General features: G+C 43.2%; 1 protein-coding gene across 2 annotated transcripts in view; it reads right to left on the bottom strand.

Moving 5' to 3' along the window:
• Positions 1-18,463, bottom strand: part of CEMIP (cell migration inducing hyaluronan binding protein) — a 55,587-nt gene that overhangs the window by 8,655 nt on the left and 28,469 nt on the right. For both annotated transcript variants that reach the window (XM_017805252.1, XM_017805251.1), the window contains exons 13-24: positions 16,465-16,670; positions 13,173-13,242; positions 12,296-12,424; positions 11,525-11,610; positions 8,680-8,811; positions 6,759-6,794; positions 6,512-6,667; positions 4,883-5,063; positions 2,943-3,158; positions 1,814-2,025; positions 1,165-1,350; positions 262-466 (exon numbers count right to left, since the gene is read on the bottom strand). In XM_017805252.1, coding sequence (XP_017660741.1) covers positions 262-466; positions 1,165-1,350; positions 1,814-2,025; positions 2,943-3,158; positions 4,883-5,063; positions 6,512-6,667; positions 6,759-6,794; positions 8,680-8,811; positions 11,525-11,610; positions 12,296-12,424; positions 13,173-13,242; positions 16,465-16,670 — 1,815 coding nt within the window. The remainder of the gene's footprint in view (positions 1-261; positions 467-1,164; positions 1,351-1,813; positions 2,026-2,942; positions 3,159-4,882; positions 5,064-6,511; positions 6,668-6,758; positions 6,795-8,679; positions 8,812-11,524; positions 11,611-12,295; positions 12,425-13,172; positions 13,243-16,464; positions 16,671-18,463) is intronic.

Below are 18,463 nucleotides of genomic sequence, written 5' to 3'. Positions count from 1 at the left end.
CACATCACGTCAGAGCCCCAAAAGGCCAAGCATCCAACTTCAACCCAAGTCTTGTGTGGCTCTGCCCTTTGAGGACCTGTGCTCTCTTCATGTGCAAGAATCTGTTTCCTATTATTTCCTACGCCTGAACGATTTCAGAAAATCAGGCACAGGATGTTCAGAACCTGGCACAGAGCTTTTCTATGTCTGTGCACACAATATGTGCCAGAACTACAGATTTACATGAGCAATGGTCCTGTGATAAGAAATCAACTGCTTTACCAGTTGATTTCTGGAGAGCTTCTTCGGCATTGGCACTTCCACTATTGGTGTCTCGATGTACTTGGGATAGGCCATGGCTTCACAGTCACTGACACCAGCTGTCTCTGGGATCACAGCTTTGATCCTTATTCGTTCACAGCCCTTTACAGAGCAGAAAGCAAACTTCTCTTTCTCATTTTGAGCTTTGAGTTTCAGAAACAGCAGCCTGCAGGCAGGAGAAAAAAAGCAAACAGCATCCTTCAAACTCTTGTGAAAAAAACCTCACTCCCAGTTTTGGTGGACTCCTTCCTGCGCTTTGCAGTGATGTGCATTGAAATCCTTGACACTGATGTCTGCATTTTATAGCATCCAACACACCACATGCAAATAAAAGGGGACACAAGTCTCAGAAATGGTTTAGAGAGCTCAGGTAACTTAAAACAGAGAATTAAGATGGCACCTAAACTCCCTTGGAACTCTATTCTGTAATTATATACATATATGTAGAAATAGATGCTTTGTATTTTAGGTCTTTCTTTCCCATTATTTTAATCCTTTAAAAGAAAATAACAGACATTTACACTCAGTTCCTGTGCGCCCCTGTCACAGTGTTTACAAACGGTTCAGAACAAGGGTTGCGTGTGTCTTAAGTTTCATGGTCTGCACTTTGCTTTTGTCTTTGATTTTTTTTTCTTTCTAATTTGTATTCACTTGGCAAAGCACTTCCCAGAGTAATTGGCAGTGCAGCAGAGGCTGTGAAAGACTGGCTGCCATGGAAGTCCCAGGAAAATTAATCACTGGTCACATTCCCAGAAAACCTTCCTGGTGTTGTTGTGATCCTCACTAGTGGCATTAGCCAAATGGCTCACGATTCCAGCAGCATTCCCAAAGCAGTGTCCAAATCAGCAGGTTCTGCTTCCTTACCCAGTGTGCTCATCCCAGTAGTAGTATCCTTTGGTAGGGTATCTGTGCTCCAGTTTCTCCATTTGAGAGGTTCTGTAGAAGGTTCCAGTTTTGTATGTTTTCTTCAAGAGACGGTTGTGGATGTCTGAGAGAATGGAAAATGTCGTCCCTTTAGGATAGCAAAACCCTACTTGGATCCAGTCGTTCCTAAAAATAGCAAAGACCCACATTGTAACAAGTCAACTATTATTTTACTGGACATACTAGAAGCCAAACTAAATAATCCACTATGAAAAATGTAAGTTAATTTTTTCCTGGACAGTTAAAATTTTCATGGTTTGGGATGAATCAATGCAACGTAAATTAGACATAACAACCATGGGTTAGTTAAGCAACGTAGGTCAGATCTGCTCCTGACTTCTACACCTGTGACTTCCACACGCCAGGAATGAATTAGGTCTAAACTTCCAAAAATGAACCATGTTATCTTGCATGGCTTCCCAGGGGAGGAAACAGGAATCTGAGATGTCTAATGAAAAGATGGTGAACTGAATGGACTTCCTGGAACAAGCATGATCGTTCTGGAAGAGCTCATGAGGTGATGACCTCACCCATTAAAAATGTGTGGTTTACATTATTGGGCTGGAATGTTGGAATTTGGATCACTCACTTGTTGAAGTTGATGAGCCATATGGCCAGCTCTTCAGGGGCTGTCTTGTCCCAGTGGATGGTGTAGCCTTTCCTCAGAGTTATAACTGGCTGATACTGCTGGTAATGAGTGCTTTTGCTTAAAGCCCCTTCCAAGTAGAGTGGGTGATTGTGGTAGTCATTTTTTATTATTTTCATTTTCAGATTGGCTGGCTTGTAGGCTTGGATGTATATCTAGGTGAAAAAAAAAAAGATCACAAAGGGTTTAACTACGAGAACTGCAGTAAAACATTAAAGGCCCAGATACTCAATAGAGGTGAGCTGGTGTGAGCCCCGTGACCGCAGAAGAGACCTGCATGGCTTTCATTTATCATTAATTTCTTAGGCTTCCTTTTCAACAAAACAAACCAAAAAAAGAAGGCTCATTTCCTCATCCACAGAGTTCAAGTGCATGTGCCAGAGAAGGCTTCAGACAGGCTGCAGCAGGGCTGAGGTGTTCCACAGTGTTAATGGCAGTGCTCAGCAGCAGGGCAGTATCTAACTCAGACATCTGACTTCTGCTGAACAAGGATCCTTCTGTCTGGATTTCAGAAGCATGAAACCCAGTTCGGTGGTTAGAAATTGGCTGTAGTGACATTACACTGAAAAAAACCAACAGTTGCAACACCCAAGATAAAACCAGGCACTCTCAGAAGAGGAAAGTGAGGACTCTCATGGCAGCAGCACTCAGAGCTCTTGTGGTGGGAAGAATGGTTTGGTGGTCACACACAGGATGAAAGAAAATGAGAGCTGAAGTCTAATTTCGATTGCTCAGCACATTTCCCATAACACTGTGGGCAATGCTTCCCTCCATAAATCAAGCAAAAATAACTAGCCAACAGCCCATGGATTTATGAATATTAATGTGTTAATGCCCATGGAGCTCTCAGGAGACTTCAAGCAGAAGTTGTCGGAGCTGTCAGCAGCCAAGGCCAAAGTATTTGAAAATGTACCACAATATTCCTCATGTTCAAAACCACCTGTGCAGACATGCTGATAAATACACACTGAGCACCCTGAGGAAAGTCCATTTCTAAAGGTCAAGTTTTATAGAGCCAAGGAATTTAAAATAAAATAGAGTGATAATGATACTGCAAAGTAAGCAGCTTTACCTGTGCAAAGTGTCCACTGCAGATGGAACCTCTCCAATCAGGCACGTCGATGCAGTCAGGGTGCTTGATTAACCAGTTATCTTCTTTGATCAGGTATGAGCCTGGATATTCTGACACAGAACCATCTATGTCATGAAAAACTGATGTTTTATCACCATCCATATCCAGATCATTGAACCAGGGGCCAGGTTCTCCAAAGAAGACTCTTGAGGTAATCTAAACAAAACAGTGAAACACATTTTACATCTCCAGAAAGGAATTCATCACTTAGAGTACAAAGCAAAGGATGCCTAGGGTCACTACAATGCCTCAAATTACCCACTTTCTGACTTTATTTGGCATTGAAAGTAGTTTGGACAAGAAATAGTTTTGGGTTTGTGGGTCAACTTCTGCTTGAAGAAATCTACATGCACTACCATCACCATTCTTTAAATGGCCACAGATTTTGGCTGCTCAGCTTGAGACATCATAGGCTTAATGTTCTATGGTTCTGAGGCCCCGTGACTCAGGTGAAGACTGCAGGTCCTCTGAGATCATCAAGCTGTAGTTGATGTGGTAATAAAACTTATGCAGTAATAAAACTGTGTGCTCCTGAAACCAATCATCCAAAGATGGGAGCACCAAAGTCATTTTCAGCTGAGCTGGTCTTATAAAAGGCAGGAACATCACCACCATTTGGTACAGGCACATTAGGGTTGGCTCTGCCTGCACACTCCCTCTTCATTAAGCCTGAAGTCAGCACAGAGCTGGGTCACACGCTTAAAAGGTGTGTTTGGTTTGTCAGGCAGAGCAGACACACATTTCCCTGCTGACCACAGGGGAAAGGCTAAAACAACTTGAATTTTAGCCTCAGTGGTGGGAAATTTGTTTTAAAATTCTGGAGGAAGGTTCAAGAGATGAGGCAATTTTACTACAGCCACTTCACTCATTGTTTGCTAATATAGTTTTAAGGTTCCAAAGCCATATGAAGTCATACTGATGTGGGGAACAGTCAGCAACCTACCCTGGGAAATGGCTGCTGAGGCAACTTCTGACTGATATTTTTATCCAGCATAAATAAATGTCATGTCACCAGTCTGCCCCATGCAATGTGAGAGCATGACTGACCAACACTTTTAGGGGAATTTTGCCTTTCCCATCACATTTGGCACTAGTCAGCACTTTTCCTGACCTGTGAGTGAGTCTGCTAATTTTTTGAAAATTAAGCAACCCAAATAATTTCAGTCCAACCACTTTATTTATTTATTTGTTTGCAATGTTTGGCAGTTGGATTTAACAGCTGCTAGAGGTGAACCTCAGCAAACCAATTAGAATGTATTTGTGCAGGCAAATATAAAAATAACTCAAAAGCACAGGCCCCAGCACGGGTTCAAACCAGCACCCAGAAGTTCATACCGTAATTCAAAGTTTGGCAAATCCTTTTTGGCTGGGCTTTGCTCTCATTTATGTCTGCAGGACTGGAGTCCATGGAATTACCCCGGTGTGCAGGACTGTAGAATTACCCTGTAGCAGCTCAGTTTCACTGGCTGTTCCCCAAAATCAGTATTTTCTGCTCCTAGGTCAGTTAGACTTTTCACAAAACAGACTTCCTTCTGTTGTTGCTTTAATATTATACTGCTGTTGAAAAAAAGGGGGCAGATTCTTCTGCCTTTTTCAGTTTCTGAGACAAACAGAAATGGAAATAATTTTCACTTCAATGTTACTAATTTTATTTTTTTTTTTTTTTTTGGAGCTGATGTCTGCTTTTGGTTTGCTGCAAACCTGACAGAGAATTGGATTTTCTTGTTACTGTACCCATCCAATTTTCTTTCTCTTAGCTGCCTCGTTGTTAAACTTCTGGCAAAGACAATCAGCAACCCCTTGACGATCTCATGTTTTCTCCTTTTTGCCCACAACCCCATTTCCAAACCAGAGAGGCTTTTCTGAGAAGAATAACTCACAGGGACATCTTCAAAGTGGATGTCGGTGACGTTGTTGTTGGGGCAGCTCTGCCAGGCGTTGTTGAGCCGGAAGGCCAAGGCGCTCGTGTGCCGACCATCCAGGGCCGCGAACTTGCGGAAGGTGCAGTTCTGGACGTTGATGGGTCCATCGTAGAACTGAATCCCTCGAATTGGAAAATCCCTAAAATACATTTAGAGGAGACAGAGAGACTTGGTCATGACACATTAGCATCAGGATGAGCTGTATGCTAGATACGAACAGTTCCACAGCACTTGTTTCTCAGCTGCTTTCATTTTTCACGGCCCACAGGATGACTCCTGAGTTCAAGTTTTGGAAGAGAAGGGATTTCCCTCCTTTTTAGGTCTGTGAAGTCCTTTTATCCCTGCAAGTTCAGCTCAAGTTCCTCTGTGTTGAACAGATCATCTTTATTTAGTCTGTGCTCCTCCAGGGAATGAACTTATACCAATGCCAAAGCGTTGACCTAAAGATGAATAAATTCGTGTTTGCCATCAGAAATGAGTTCTGCAGCAGTGAAACCTGAAACTCAACAGAGCTATGCAGACTCCTTGGGCTGAGTAATGGCTGGGCTAAAAGAAGTCCCACCACATCTTTCAAAGGAACCTGGAGAGAAACATTGAAAATCAACTGCAATAAAAAAAAAATGATTTGAAAACAAGGAAAGGTCCTACAATCTGTAGGGCTGAGGATAGGCGAAGGGGTAGATTAATGAACCTTTAACAGCCTTTTCTGATATCATCTGCAAGGTAAAGAAGACATCATTTTTCACACAGATTAAGGGAATGAGTTGCTTAAGCTCTTTAAGAGGCTGAGATGTTTCAAATTTCGTTTCTGACAAATAAATTTGACGCCTTCCTCATATGAATGGTTTCCCTTAGAGAAGACTTGCCTGCTCCAGTGCATTTCTTCTGTCTCTCTGACTTTGTGCACACAATACCCAAAATGAGATATGCCCACATATATATGCATAAAGGATATTGGGAGAGTCATACAAGATTGGGTTTTCATTATTGCTAGAGTTAATAATAAGCCTTCTGTATTGCTACTGACAGCAAAGTTGAGGCCTATAACAGCTAAGCTATTTGTTCATTGTGAGGCTACTGTTAGGATAACCATATTTTTAGGAATCACAGCAAAACAAGAGGCCACACACAAAGTTTACTGCCTATCTCAAAACTGTTTAACAAAGGCATCAAATTCCTTTGCAGCAGCAACAGTAACAGTAGTGCTGAGGACATCCATGACCACATTTGGGCTCCTAGGAGCCTTCCTCGCAGCTGCCCCGGATGGAGACTGTCACATTGCTCAGCCACTGCTGGCCACATGTACAGAAATGCCCTGCTAGCACACAGTCCTGCTGCTGTCCTCTCAACTCCACTTCCAAAGTGGAAGGGGAAGGGAAGAGGAGCTTGATGCTGTCTTGGCAGCCTGCAAGGATGTACCTGCCAGCAGCAGCTGCACAGTGAGGACTCTGGGATCGGGAGACGTGAAATCAAATCCTTTCTGTGCAATGGTTATTAAACTGAACAGCACTGAAGAAACCACATTGGGCTGGAGCTTGTACTGGGAGCAGGAACACTGAGTGCTTTGATGTGCTGAGCTCAACTTACTGGCTAATGGGCAGGGTCCTTCCTCTGTGATCCAGACCTCCAGGTCCCCAGATCTCATTGTCCATTGTCTCAGTGCCCAGGTTTCCACTCTCACCAACAAACAGGCTGTTCTTGATCTCTTGCTTTGAGCCATCATCATGAGGGAAGGTCCCACCACTAAGAGGGAAGGGCTGGAGGTGAAAGAGCTGCTCACACCCAGCCCCACCCCCTGTGCCCCAGGCTGCCACACAACCTGAGCCACACTTACCTCGCCAAGGTCAGTCCAATGCCATTGTCAGCAAACCTGCAAAGAGGACAGAGATTCTTCAGAAGAGATTTGGTTTTGCTTTGGTTTATCATCACTATAACAAGCAAACCAAAGAGGTGGAGGACAGCAGGGATTAATTACTATACAGTGCTTAGGCAGAACTCAGATTTTTCCAGGTTTGTTCCCTGTCCAGTTTTGGAAGATCTCTTTTGGCACATCTTGCAGTATATGCAGATCACATGAAGCAGCAGACATGCACCTGACTACTCCAAGCTGAGCTTCAGACAGTGATTACTAGGCATAGTTTACTTGTCTGATAAAGCTTTATCCCTTTGTCTAATGACTACACTCTTTTCACTGTTAGATAAAAAAATCATGCTTAACTTCCATTCCAACTAGCATTTATTATTTAGTAGTGCTTTGCCTTATGCACACTTCTGTGCTCCTCTGTCTTCATGTTATCACATACTGCTTCCATGAAAGAGCTTTGCAAGGGGAACTGTGATAAAAAGAGAGAAGCTTGGCTTCTCTTTCATCAACAGGTAAACAGAGATCAGAGCTTCCTTATTCAAAATAAAAACAAAAATTAGAATAACTTTCTATTTTGCTGAAATTTCAAGCTTTCAGATGAGATAAATCGCAGCTCCTGGTCCATGACTACTTCTTACAGAAAGGCTACAATGAATTGATAGAGTGAGTCAGTCTTGATGGTGTCTTCACACCAGTGTCACTCTTCACATGTTTATCCCCGATCTCGGCAGTAACACGAGAGCAGAGCCCAGCGCCGTGCTGCTGTCTGTAGGTGGCAGCCCTTCCCACCCTATCGCCTCCTCGCTTTCCTGCGTGCCACATGAATGTTTGCGTTGTTAATGCGATACATAAGTCTTTCTGCAGCAATAGAAATGGAAATAACTGTGGCTATAAAGACAATTACAGTTTGATGGCTGCTTCCTCCGATTCGCATACAGTCAGAGATTTGCTGCTGGAAGCTCATAAAGCACTTGCTCTTTTAGCACCCTCAATACGCTGCATTTCCTCCATAAGAAACGTGAATGTCCCAGTGACTTGAGTGGGACCTGCGAGGACAACTCCTGCTGGTTGATACTCGTGGGTCATAAGAAACACAAACTGCATTGCTCGATATGACGTTTCTGACTGTTCTGCTACAGCCCCACTCTCACCAAGACGACTGGTTGCTTTAGGAGGTTTGGGTCACTCAAAGATAAGGCAGCTCTGGCCAGGAATTGGACATCAGATATCAGCTATTCCCACCAGGGTTATCACAATATGCTTTGTAAAGGGCCTTCTTCCTTTTTCTCCTCTTTCGTCATTGAGATTGATATCAGGAGCCTGGCTCAGCAGAAGAAACTGCAGCAGATCATCTGTTCTCAAGTGCAAGACAAATATCTGCTCTGAGCAGGGCAGGAAATGGCCTTCAAAGAGCACAACACGCACTTGCCCAGTCTCTCTCCCTTGCTGCTGTGATGCCTAGTTTTATGTCTGCTTTGGCAGTACCTGCTTATTCAGCATAACAGTGAACCACATAAAACTGATCTGTGACCAGGCTGAGCCAGGGAAGGTGGTGCATTTTGCTGTTTTCTTTTCAAAGCACCTCACTTTTCATGTAAAAAAATTAGTTATTATTTTTAGTTATTTGCACCTGTGTGCCTGTGTTTGTATTGTGACCATTTGTGAGCACTGGTCAACATCACAGAGAGAAACAATCTAAGGGATCTTCAGCTCAGACAGAGCAGGTTTTGTTTGTATAAAACAATGTCTGTGGTTTAACATTAACATTTCATCTTTATTTCAGCCTTGGCCATATGAAAGGTGCAAAGCGATATAAATAGTCTGAACCACAGCTATGCTCGCCATAAACACCAGGCTGAACTCTTAGGAGTTGAAATAAGGCAAAACTCACTGGCAGTTGTCCAGCCACACATCTCCACCTCGCAGCCAGGCCCCGTGATCCTGATTCTTGTAGGCAATAAAGCGCTCGATTATCGCAGGTTCCCTGGGCTTCAAAGGATCAGCATCCTTGTGTGGGCTGTACCTGCAACCAGGAGAGGAGAAAGTTTAGTGAGGGAAGGTAGCCTTGCTCGCTGCATGGCCCTGCTAAACATCTGGTTTGTGGTAACTCAGGAACAGCTTTGGGACAACAGTCCATCCACGTAGCGTGTCTGGTCAAGCAGTGATGGCCAGACCCAGCTGCCAAGGGAAGGAAGGTCCAGGCAAGGCAGTTGTCAAGACCCACTCCAAGTTTCCTTTCACCTTTCCAGTATTGTATTGCTGATATATTGCTGAAAGCATGGAAAGTTTATTATTGCTCCCAAAAGTATGAGGGGTTTTTTTTTAATCCTTTACTGTTATCCTTTAGCATATTCCTGTTATTTAGATAAATATCCTTTTGTTTTCCCTTTTGACCACTCTTATCTCCTAACTTTGGCTATACTGTGGCCTTGAGTACCACTGCCAAGTTTTTCTTGCTGCAGAAAGGAATTAAAACATCTCGGAGAGGGGCCGAGAGTATGTCCTTCACTATTCCCATTACACAGGACACGAGTACAAGATTTATTAACTCTGAAGGTCTCCATATGATGAAATACTGGCCTGATGTAGCAAAGAAAAGCAGACAGAAGTGGAAACTGTGGCAACATGTGCCCTCAGTTGCTCCCTGTCAGCCACCACTCAGGCCACAGGGTCTGAGAAAGGGTCTGGCTCTCTACAGTGATGCTGAGCCCAGCTGCCATTTACCCAGTCCTGAGGCACAGCTCTCCTTTTTACTGTTGAAGGAGCATCTCCCATCATACTACACAGCTTAGAAAACCTGACAGATGAGTATCCAACGCAGTGCCAGCAACGGATGGTCCAGAGATTAAAATTCATTCCTCACCAATGGATAGCGAGGCCAAGCTGTCAAATTGCTAACAGATATTCAATAGCACTTTGCTTTGCCTAATAAGCCATCATATCAATCTAAAACTGAGCATCAGGCTGATAGGGTTCCAGTAAATGAATATTGCTTTGGCAGCTTCATCACTGTGAATTTGCTTTCAGGGAGAGATTTAGTATCAGCCCTTGTGAATTCCCCAGACATTGTTAAATACAGATATTTGGAGATGGATTCCAATTTCATTCACATCTGTGATAACCAGAGGAACGCTACAGGGTACAGAATTTGACTCAGATATTTAATGCTGTAACTGAATGTAGAATAATCTCTCCAACTCTGTAACTGTCCAGCCTAGCTCACAGTTTGCCCCAGCCAGCCCAGCTATAATCATTTATTCAGTTGTTCAGTCTTGACACATGAAAAGTGGAAAATGGAATAATCTGAGCTGCAGCCTCTGCCAGTGGGTAATCCCCAAGCATAACCATGACTGTATTATGACTTGTTTGGCTTCCAGGGGTCATTCCTGCCCTTGTATGGCAAGGGAGAAATTGCCTTTTGTAATCACTTACTGTGCCTGTGGCAGCAGGCAGTGTCCCAAGGCACGTGTTCAGCTCTATGGGAAAACAGCATCCCAAGAGCAGGCTGCTCTTCATAAGTTATTTTTTAGCAGTTACTTTTACCATTGAATTAATCACTTCAATTAACTGAGCATGAAAATAATGTAAATAACATTCACTTTTGAACATCTTTTAGCATCAGCTGCTAGCCAGGGGTGATGTGGATCACAGGATAACTGATATCTGAGCTCCTGGCTGGGCTCCCCTGGAGAGGAGGACTGATCCTACCCCTGCAGTGCTTGCCCAGTGCATGACGACAGTAGTCTGGGTAACCCACACCCCTGAGATGGAAAGGACAAAAGGATAAAGTTGTCATTCTCCCCCTGCTGAGCAGAGGTTTTCAGCAGGTTTCTCTTCCTTACATGGTTTCTTCTGTCAAGAAATCCAGTCGTGGGAGAATGCAGGTTGGGTGCAACTGGAGCTAATTGGTCTGTCAGGAAAGAAAACTATGAAACTTGAGAATATTTAAGTCCTTTTACGTGTCTGGGGTTGGTAACTAAGTTAAGAGCCAGACTCAACCTCTAATGAAATACAAGGGTGCAGGTGCAGTCCTTACATCAGCCTCCTCACTGGGGCCAGCTTTGCCTGGGAATTCTCAGAAGCAACCAGACCAAAGTAGGTCTGCTGATATGATGCAGTCTATAAAGAAATTTCCAGAATTTCTAAATTACTCCATTACACTGCACAGAGGTTGTGCACAGCAGCAGAGATGAAAGATCGTTCTGTGTATTTAATTGTGATTATTATTGCAGTGTCAGATTTGGAACTAGACTGAAATTGGAAATCAAAGCATGAGCTCCATGACATAAGCACTCCCTGTTCAAGCAGGTTTTAAAAGAATGAATAAAATCAATATCATTCCCAGGAAATATTTCAATTTCTAATTCCTAAGAAACTCTTGCAGCAAGTTCTGCCCAGGGGGACTGCTGACCAGGCAGCAGCGCATTTCCTTGCAAAAAATTCAAAAAGTTAGTGGAACACCCTAGAGCACATGTAACATCCATGCCAGCTCAGCTCAGAGCTAAAGAGCAAGGACAAAACCAGAAGGGTGTGGGTGTTGGGGGTCTCTTATAAAGGAAAATATAGAGATGAAGTTAGAAATGTCAAGGTGTGTGTAAGTGAAGACCCTTCCTCAATAAGAGCCACCCCAAAGGCATTGCAGTGATTCTTGTCAGCTTCCTTGGGGGCAATTTCATAGCTTTCAGTCAGTGCTACAGAGAAACCTTTTCCAAACTAAACTGTGTAAAACACTTTACCTCCCAGAAATCATTGTCAGGATAGGTCTTTTGTCCTTGGCAGAGGCTGGAGTGGTTTTAACGCCATTATCAATGATCATTCCAGCCTGAGGAAAAATAGAAATGCAATATCACAGTATATTTATAAATATTACAGTTCTTTCCATCTCCAGACTCTACCTCCAGTTGTTCTCCTAATAACAGCTTCTGTTAGTAGCATGTGAAGCAGAGGGCTGCCAGGACTACCCAGATTTGCATATATCCCCCAAAATTGCTGCAAACTTCTAGAACTGCACTTTTCTCATAAATGCATGTATCCCCATACACATACACCCTCTGCTGCAGTCTAAAGCCCTCAGCAACACACAGCCCCACAGCCCAGCATGCTAAGGGGTAAATAAGTAGGGAAGGCAATTAGACACAGCGGCCGTATTTATCCCTCTAGAAGCTGTTCAGTTAATTGCTAACATTGGCAGTTGAGGTGTATAATTAGACAAGCTGCCAATAGATGCTCCTGGAGGCACTACTTTAAGAGTGCAGAGGCAGTGAAGCAGCCTGTGCAGAGGGGAGAGCTGCTCTGGATGCCCAAGAGCCAAGTGGGAGCTGCTGCTGGCCAACTCCGAATGCTCCCACGCCAGCCTGTGAGCTGCTTTATCTGCAGACACAAACAAGCTCGCAGGAACTTTTAGTGAAACAGAAAGCACAGGCACTAATAGCTTGCAGACCCAAAGAGCTGGAGTGAGGAGACGGTGTTTTTTCCGAGGGCAGCATTCCCGTTGCGTGCAGACTCACCCGGTAGTTGGAATGCGCACGGTTGTTGGAGAATTTCCCCATCGGCACATGTTCTGAGTAGCCAGGGGAGTACATGCCTGCTGAGGGCCCTGTTGGCACGTGGTGCAGAACAAACCAAAAGCCTGTTTCCTGAGGAAGAGAATGGACACCTGAGACTTTGCTGGTCCACATTAGCCCAAGGAGATCTCAGTAAAGCCCAAGACAGGACAAATCACAGCCAGCAGCACTGACCTGTGTAAGTCTCTGCAGCAAAGAGTTTAACGCACACAAACACTGACATTCCCCCTCCCACATCTTCAGGGTGCCAGAAGTTAATCTTTGACATTGATATTGAAGTTCTAAGCGAGACTTTTGAAACTTAAAAATCAAATAATTTTATTCAGTTGCCTAAAAATGTACAAGGAGCACTAATCTAGGTACTCAGGTTTGGAAGCTTTGGAAAGACCACATCTTTCTGTATAAGGCTTGGTTTGCTTGTTTATTTGTCTTCATAGGACAATAAGGAATTCCTGTGGAATTAGCACTAGGGCTGATTGAAATTTCTGAGCACCATTACTGTGCTGCAATCAATGGAATCATTGCCAAAGGCTTCTCTGTAACTCTGCAGTCACATTTATTTAATTTATTCAAGCTGCACACTGGGAATTTTTGTTCAAGCCACCCAGCTCTAGAAACAGCAAGTGACAAGAAGTGTGGAGCAAAAGGAAAAACATTATTTTTACTGGTAGCACCAGCCACATTACTGTATGTCTCAGTCAAGCAGTTTTAAAAATGTCTGTGTTACAGAAGCAAGTTTTATTCCAGAAAGAGCCTCCCTCAGCCTTGCAGAGCTTTAATTGGCCCGAGCTATTACCAAATAAGAAACTTGTGCACTCACCTCAGATCCAGCAGCTGCACAGTTTATAAGGTTGTTGTGTGGGTTTGCTATCCAGAAGGTGGATACAGCACTGCAGGTCAGGAAAACAAAGAATAACATGAGAATGACACTTTGAGCACACACCAGTCACCCATCAACTCCCCCATTACAGGCAGGGCCAGTACCCCAGATAAGAGGTCCTTCCCAGAGGGCAAAAGGAATGTTTTTTCTTTCTCTTCTCATTCCTTCTGTCCTCTGTGGTTTGACAGAGAGCATGGCCTTATCTCTTAAAACACCAAGTATTAAATGAGGAATTTTGACTGCAATTCCAAGCTATGAAGCTGTCAGATGTCAATCATGTTTTATGATAAAGTAAATATGGTGTTGCACAAGTCACAGAAAAGAACTTTGCCCCCAAGTAAACCCTCAGGTTCATTAGAGAATTATTTAATCAAGGGACCCAATGAATTGCCTCTTAATGGCTTTCCAAGTGTACCTCAGTACCTGTCTTTGCCAAGAGTTGCTGTGATTCATTAACTTTATTTGCTCCCACTCTCCTGAATGTTTCTTTTGGAACAGAAGGACTTCATTTGTCTAATGCACATAAAAGACTCTTAATTGAAAGATTCCCATTAAAGAGGAAAGACCAATCCATCACTGTCCATCCTGTGACATACAGCATTCATTAACCAACAGCCATGGAAAACACCCAGCACTTACAGCCAGCAGATTGGCCCCCTAAATTGGATGGGTGAGATTCACCCTCCTGCAGAGGATGAACCTAGGGAACCCTTATGTCTATTTTAATCTTGTCATGAGGGAGTTCACAGGGGCTTCAGGCCAACTGATTCTGCTGACGGAGTTCTGTTTGTGCGACTTTATCATCAAAACACAGCAAATTTTTTTCTATTTTGGGCCTATGACTGGCCCAGAAAAAAAACAAGTTTGGATTATTTATAGACTACCTCCTGCTGCATAGGCAAGGGCGAGGGCAAGGACAGAGTATTTTCACAGTGACCTGTCCTTCAGCCCAATCCTGTTCCTCAGAGCCATATGGATTGGGCAGGTTATTGTGTCATTTGGCACAATCCTATTGTCTTAATTCCTGGAAGTGGCTGCCTGTCTGTGTCTTCCAAGCTGATGCAGCCACAGCCAGTGCTCATCCCACATCCCTGTGCTGGGTGCCTTGGCCACTGCCCCAAGGATAGTGTTAGTGCACTTGTGCACTTGCAAGCTGGATGAACCCCATGCAAAACAAGCTGCTTTTCTGGTCAGACCTTGAATCCTTTTATAAAGGAACACATGTCAGATCAAAGTACCATAATACCTCTCCATTAGAATCCACATATTCATATAACAGTCTTCAAAATGGCACAAAATATATCCCTCTGACTATTAAAAGAATTGTCAGTGGAAAATTAGCACAATGGCTGATTAACCCTATTTTATGAATGGAGACATTAAGTGTATTTTATAAACAAACACAGATGTGAAAAAGAGCATTGCATGAATTCATCTCTTTCCTTTGCCAAACTAAAAAGTTAACAATATGTTTGTTTGGACAAAACCCCAGTTTGTTCTGAGGACAGAATGGATGATACTGATACAGTCTCAACAGATTGAGAGTATTTTCAAGTAAAAGAAATCCCCTGAAGAATTGTAGCTGTTAGGCATCAATCAGCTTCTAGCTGTCTCATTTTCAGGATGGAAGTCTGGCTTCACAGCCTTTCTCATTGACTGTTGAAGGGTCAGAAACTTGAGGGGTTTGTTAGTGTAGATCCCTTCCCCCTGCAACTACAGCCGAATAAATTTCTGGAGCAAAATCTGGACTACAGGCAGAAGTGTTCCTGTCTCCCAGCAGCTTCAGCACAGCACCAATGCTCTGTTGTCTCAAGACAAATCTTCATTGTGAAAGACCTCCCATGTTGTTGCACAGGGGTCTTGTCCACAAGATGATCTACCATCAATTTTAAACCCTTTACAGGCAAGTTTGATGTCCAGCTTCTAATGGAAAACACTCTGAAAACAATGTGGTTCCACAGATCTGCTCTAGATCTCTTGCTATGCTCCCTGCACTCCAGCTGGGGATGTGCTTGCCTAGCTGCTAAACACACAGGTTTGACTTTCAGAGCCTAGTACTCTCTTAAGAAAAATCTGGGGCACAGGGGAAAAAAAAAGAAACCTAATTAGCTGCCTGATATGCATCAAAATGAGCAGGTTCCCTAAACAGCTAGTAATTAGCAATGAAATCATATTCCCAGGTTGACCTTGATTTTGGGGCAGAAAACCCACTGGAAAACTATGGAAAGAAAGGCTGGAGTAGCCTTCAGAGGCTCAGTGAGTCCATACCCTACCTTTTGACAAGACTAATTACAACCACGTTTTTATTTGTGATGGGCATTCCTCTAACTTGTGCTTTAAAATTACTGATAATGAAGAATCCATGAATTCCCCCAAGAAAAAATTCGAATGCTTAACTCTGTAGCCAGGTTGATTGTGTTTCTTCTGTATCTCACCTGATTTTTCACCTGACACTGCAAGGCCAAAAAACTGCAAAAAGAATTTGCAAAAGCTCTTCTTATTGCAAATGTTTCTATTTGACAGATCCGCAAGGACACTTAGAGGAAAGAATCTTGCAAAAAGGGAGATGAAAGGTATTTGGCATTTTTCAAGTTTAATAGATTGTTTGTGGCAAATGAAAGTTTCCAGGAGTTCTCATGGAAACATTTTCATGAGCTCATGTACAGAAGAGAGATCCAAGGGATGTACACAGTCTTTGATCTTATATTGTCAAGCTCCAATTTGATGCTAAACTGCATTTATTATATCACTCTGGTTTCACTTCAGAGTTTGGGCAGACTGTGCCAAAAGAATGTATAATATCAATGCTGTACCATTAAACAGTATCTATTCTTCACAGATAACAACTTCTGAATCAATGTGAATCTTTCCAAAATCAGCTGCCATTTGGGATGAGTACACAGCCCATTCTGAACTCAGCAACTTTTGGCTGAGCCATTGGGTTCAAGACTCCATAAGACACATGGCATCACTGCTTACTTTGAAAGAAAGATTTTCAGTATCTGAGGTAGGAACCATCCCAGTGGCCTTTATGCAAAAAATGTTAAGTATGCTCTAGGTGTGTAGGCATCTGAATAGTACAGGGATAAAGACCTCAAGGAAACTGCTCTCCCAGCTTTGGGACATACAGCCCAGAGCCCTACAGATGATTACATAATCACATATACAATGCTATCTGCTATGGCTAAGTCCTGCAAAGAGAAGGAAGACGAAAAGGAAGGCTCCCACTCACCTACAGTCCTGCCTGGGTTTGGGGATGTACCCTGGGTAAGCTCCCTCTGTGATCAGCTTGCACATCCTGCTGTCCCTGTCGGAGGGGAGCAGCGTGCTGGGTTTAACAAGGAGTCCAAGGCAGTGATCAAACGTGTTGCGCTCTTCTGGTCCGTCCTCCGTAAAAAAGCAATGGCCCAGTGCATCATAACCCACCACATCCTTCACCTGCATGCACAAAACAAAGGTCAGTGTTTAGGCTTCATGCTTCAGCCACTGTGTAATTAAAACAAACTTTACAGTGATGGCACATAGGAGCCCCAGTACCCTTCTGAGCTCAGGATCTATAGGCAAAATTAAAAGGAAGATCACTCTGTGCCCTTAAGAGCTTATAGTCTAAGCAATAACTCCAAAACTTAACTAGAATTTGTCATCACCTAGGAAATGCTCGTTCCATTCTTTTGTTGGCCTGTGAAATCAGACACTTTCTTAGCATGAGGCTGAAAAAAACGTAGGGTGGGGGAAGACATTAGATGTTGAAATCACATCTGGGCTCATTCATCTTCATGTGGAATTGCATGAGCAGTTATGCAAAGTGCAACTGAAAAATGCAGCTGAGCTGAAAGAATATTTTTTCAGGCTATCAGAGAGGCGGCAAGTTATTTTCCAGACAGGCTGGCTTGTTTTGGGTTTGACCTGATCCTTTTTTCCAAGTTGTTGACAGAAGCTTTACTTGACCCTGAGACAAATCAGCTGGTGTTAATCAGCGCTGTTCTGGGTTTGGTTTGCATGTTGTTAACATTGGGACACCATTGGCTGGACAGAACAATACCCATCACACCACTGGAAGGTCTGAGAAAACAATTTCAGGAGAAGATACGTGAATTTGAAGCCCAAGGTTGGGACTGGGTGGGAAACAACAGCCCCTGGACACACAGCAAGTGTGTCCAGCAAGATAGTTGTTTGTGGATATGTCTGGGATATGGAAAATTAATTTCAGGTCTCCACTGACCAGGTGAAGGTCTGGATCTCCTGGGCTCTTTCCTTGCTGTTCCCATCAGTCATCACCCATCAATCACCCTGGACTCAGGAAACCTTTCTACCTGCTTCTGATGAAACAGCAATTGTCAAGGGGCAAAAGACAATATTAAACTAGATGGAAGACCTATTCATCACAATGTCATTGAGAGACCTGGGTGTTCAAGTGCTTGAATTACTTTTGTAAACAGGTCTCAGACTCCTTTTTCACCTTCATGCCTCATTCTCAAGGCAAGGAGAACCAATTTCAAATAAAATCCCAGGATTAGTGTTGAAATTATTACAAATATGTTTTCACATAAGAGAAAACACTTTTCCTGCCAAATCTATTACTAGCTTACATCCACACAGACTTCTATTATGTATCATCCGTGCTCCAGTGTAAATACTCAAATCTCTGAACACGAGTCATCACAGTAAATTAAACACAGCTAAAATGACCTGCAAAGTAGTGCATTCCTTCAAACTACCTCACTGAAATTTACTGCTAACTTCCCATATCTAATAAAATGATAGATTTTGCGAGGTTTAGGCTTCTTTATTAAGGTGTAAAACATATGTACTAAATTGTTCTCACTCGGAAGAATGAACTTTCTTAGCCACGTAATAATAAAGGTTTACAGGACAGAAGAACATTTCAGAAGAGTGAGCAATCTTTTCAGAAGAAGTTTTCCAACATTTACAGAAAGTCTTTTAACTACAGGGATGTCAGAATTCCACAGAAACTGCCACCAAATCCTATTAGCTTCTTCTCACAGAACAGTAATACTGAAAAGACACATAAGTAATGGTGTCACAACATTTAGATGACAGAAGCAGTTTCTACAGAGAAAGGTTTGCCTCTTCGACCATTTATCTTTCCAGGCAGCACAGCACAGCACCAGGGATGGGCCATGAACACCTGCAGTGACCAGACTCAGCTGGGGCAAAACCCACCTATGTGCACTGGGAGTACCATCACAAGAGAACACATCTCCCAGTAG

The sequence above is a fragment of the Lepidothrix coronata genome, unplaced genomic scaffold (genome assembly GCF_001604755.1).
Source record: "Lepidothrix coronata isolate B3197 unplaced genomic scaffold, Lepidothrix_coronata-1.0 Scaffold11, whole genome shotgun sequence".
Taxonomy (NCBI): domain Eukaryota; kingdom Metazoa; phylum Chordata; class Aves; order Passeriformes; family Pipridae; genus Lepidothrix; species Lepidothrix coronata.
This window is presented reverse-complemented; position numbering and strand designations above follow the sequence as displayed.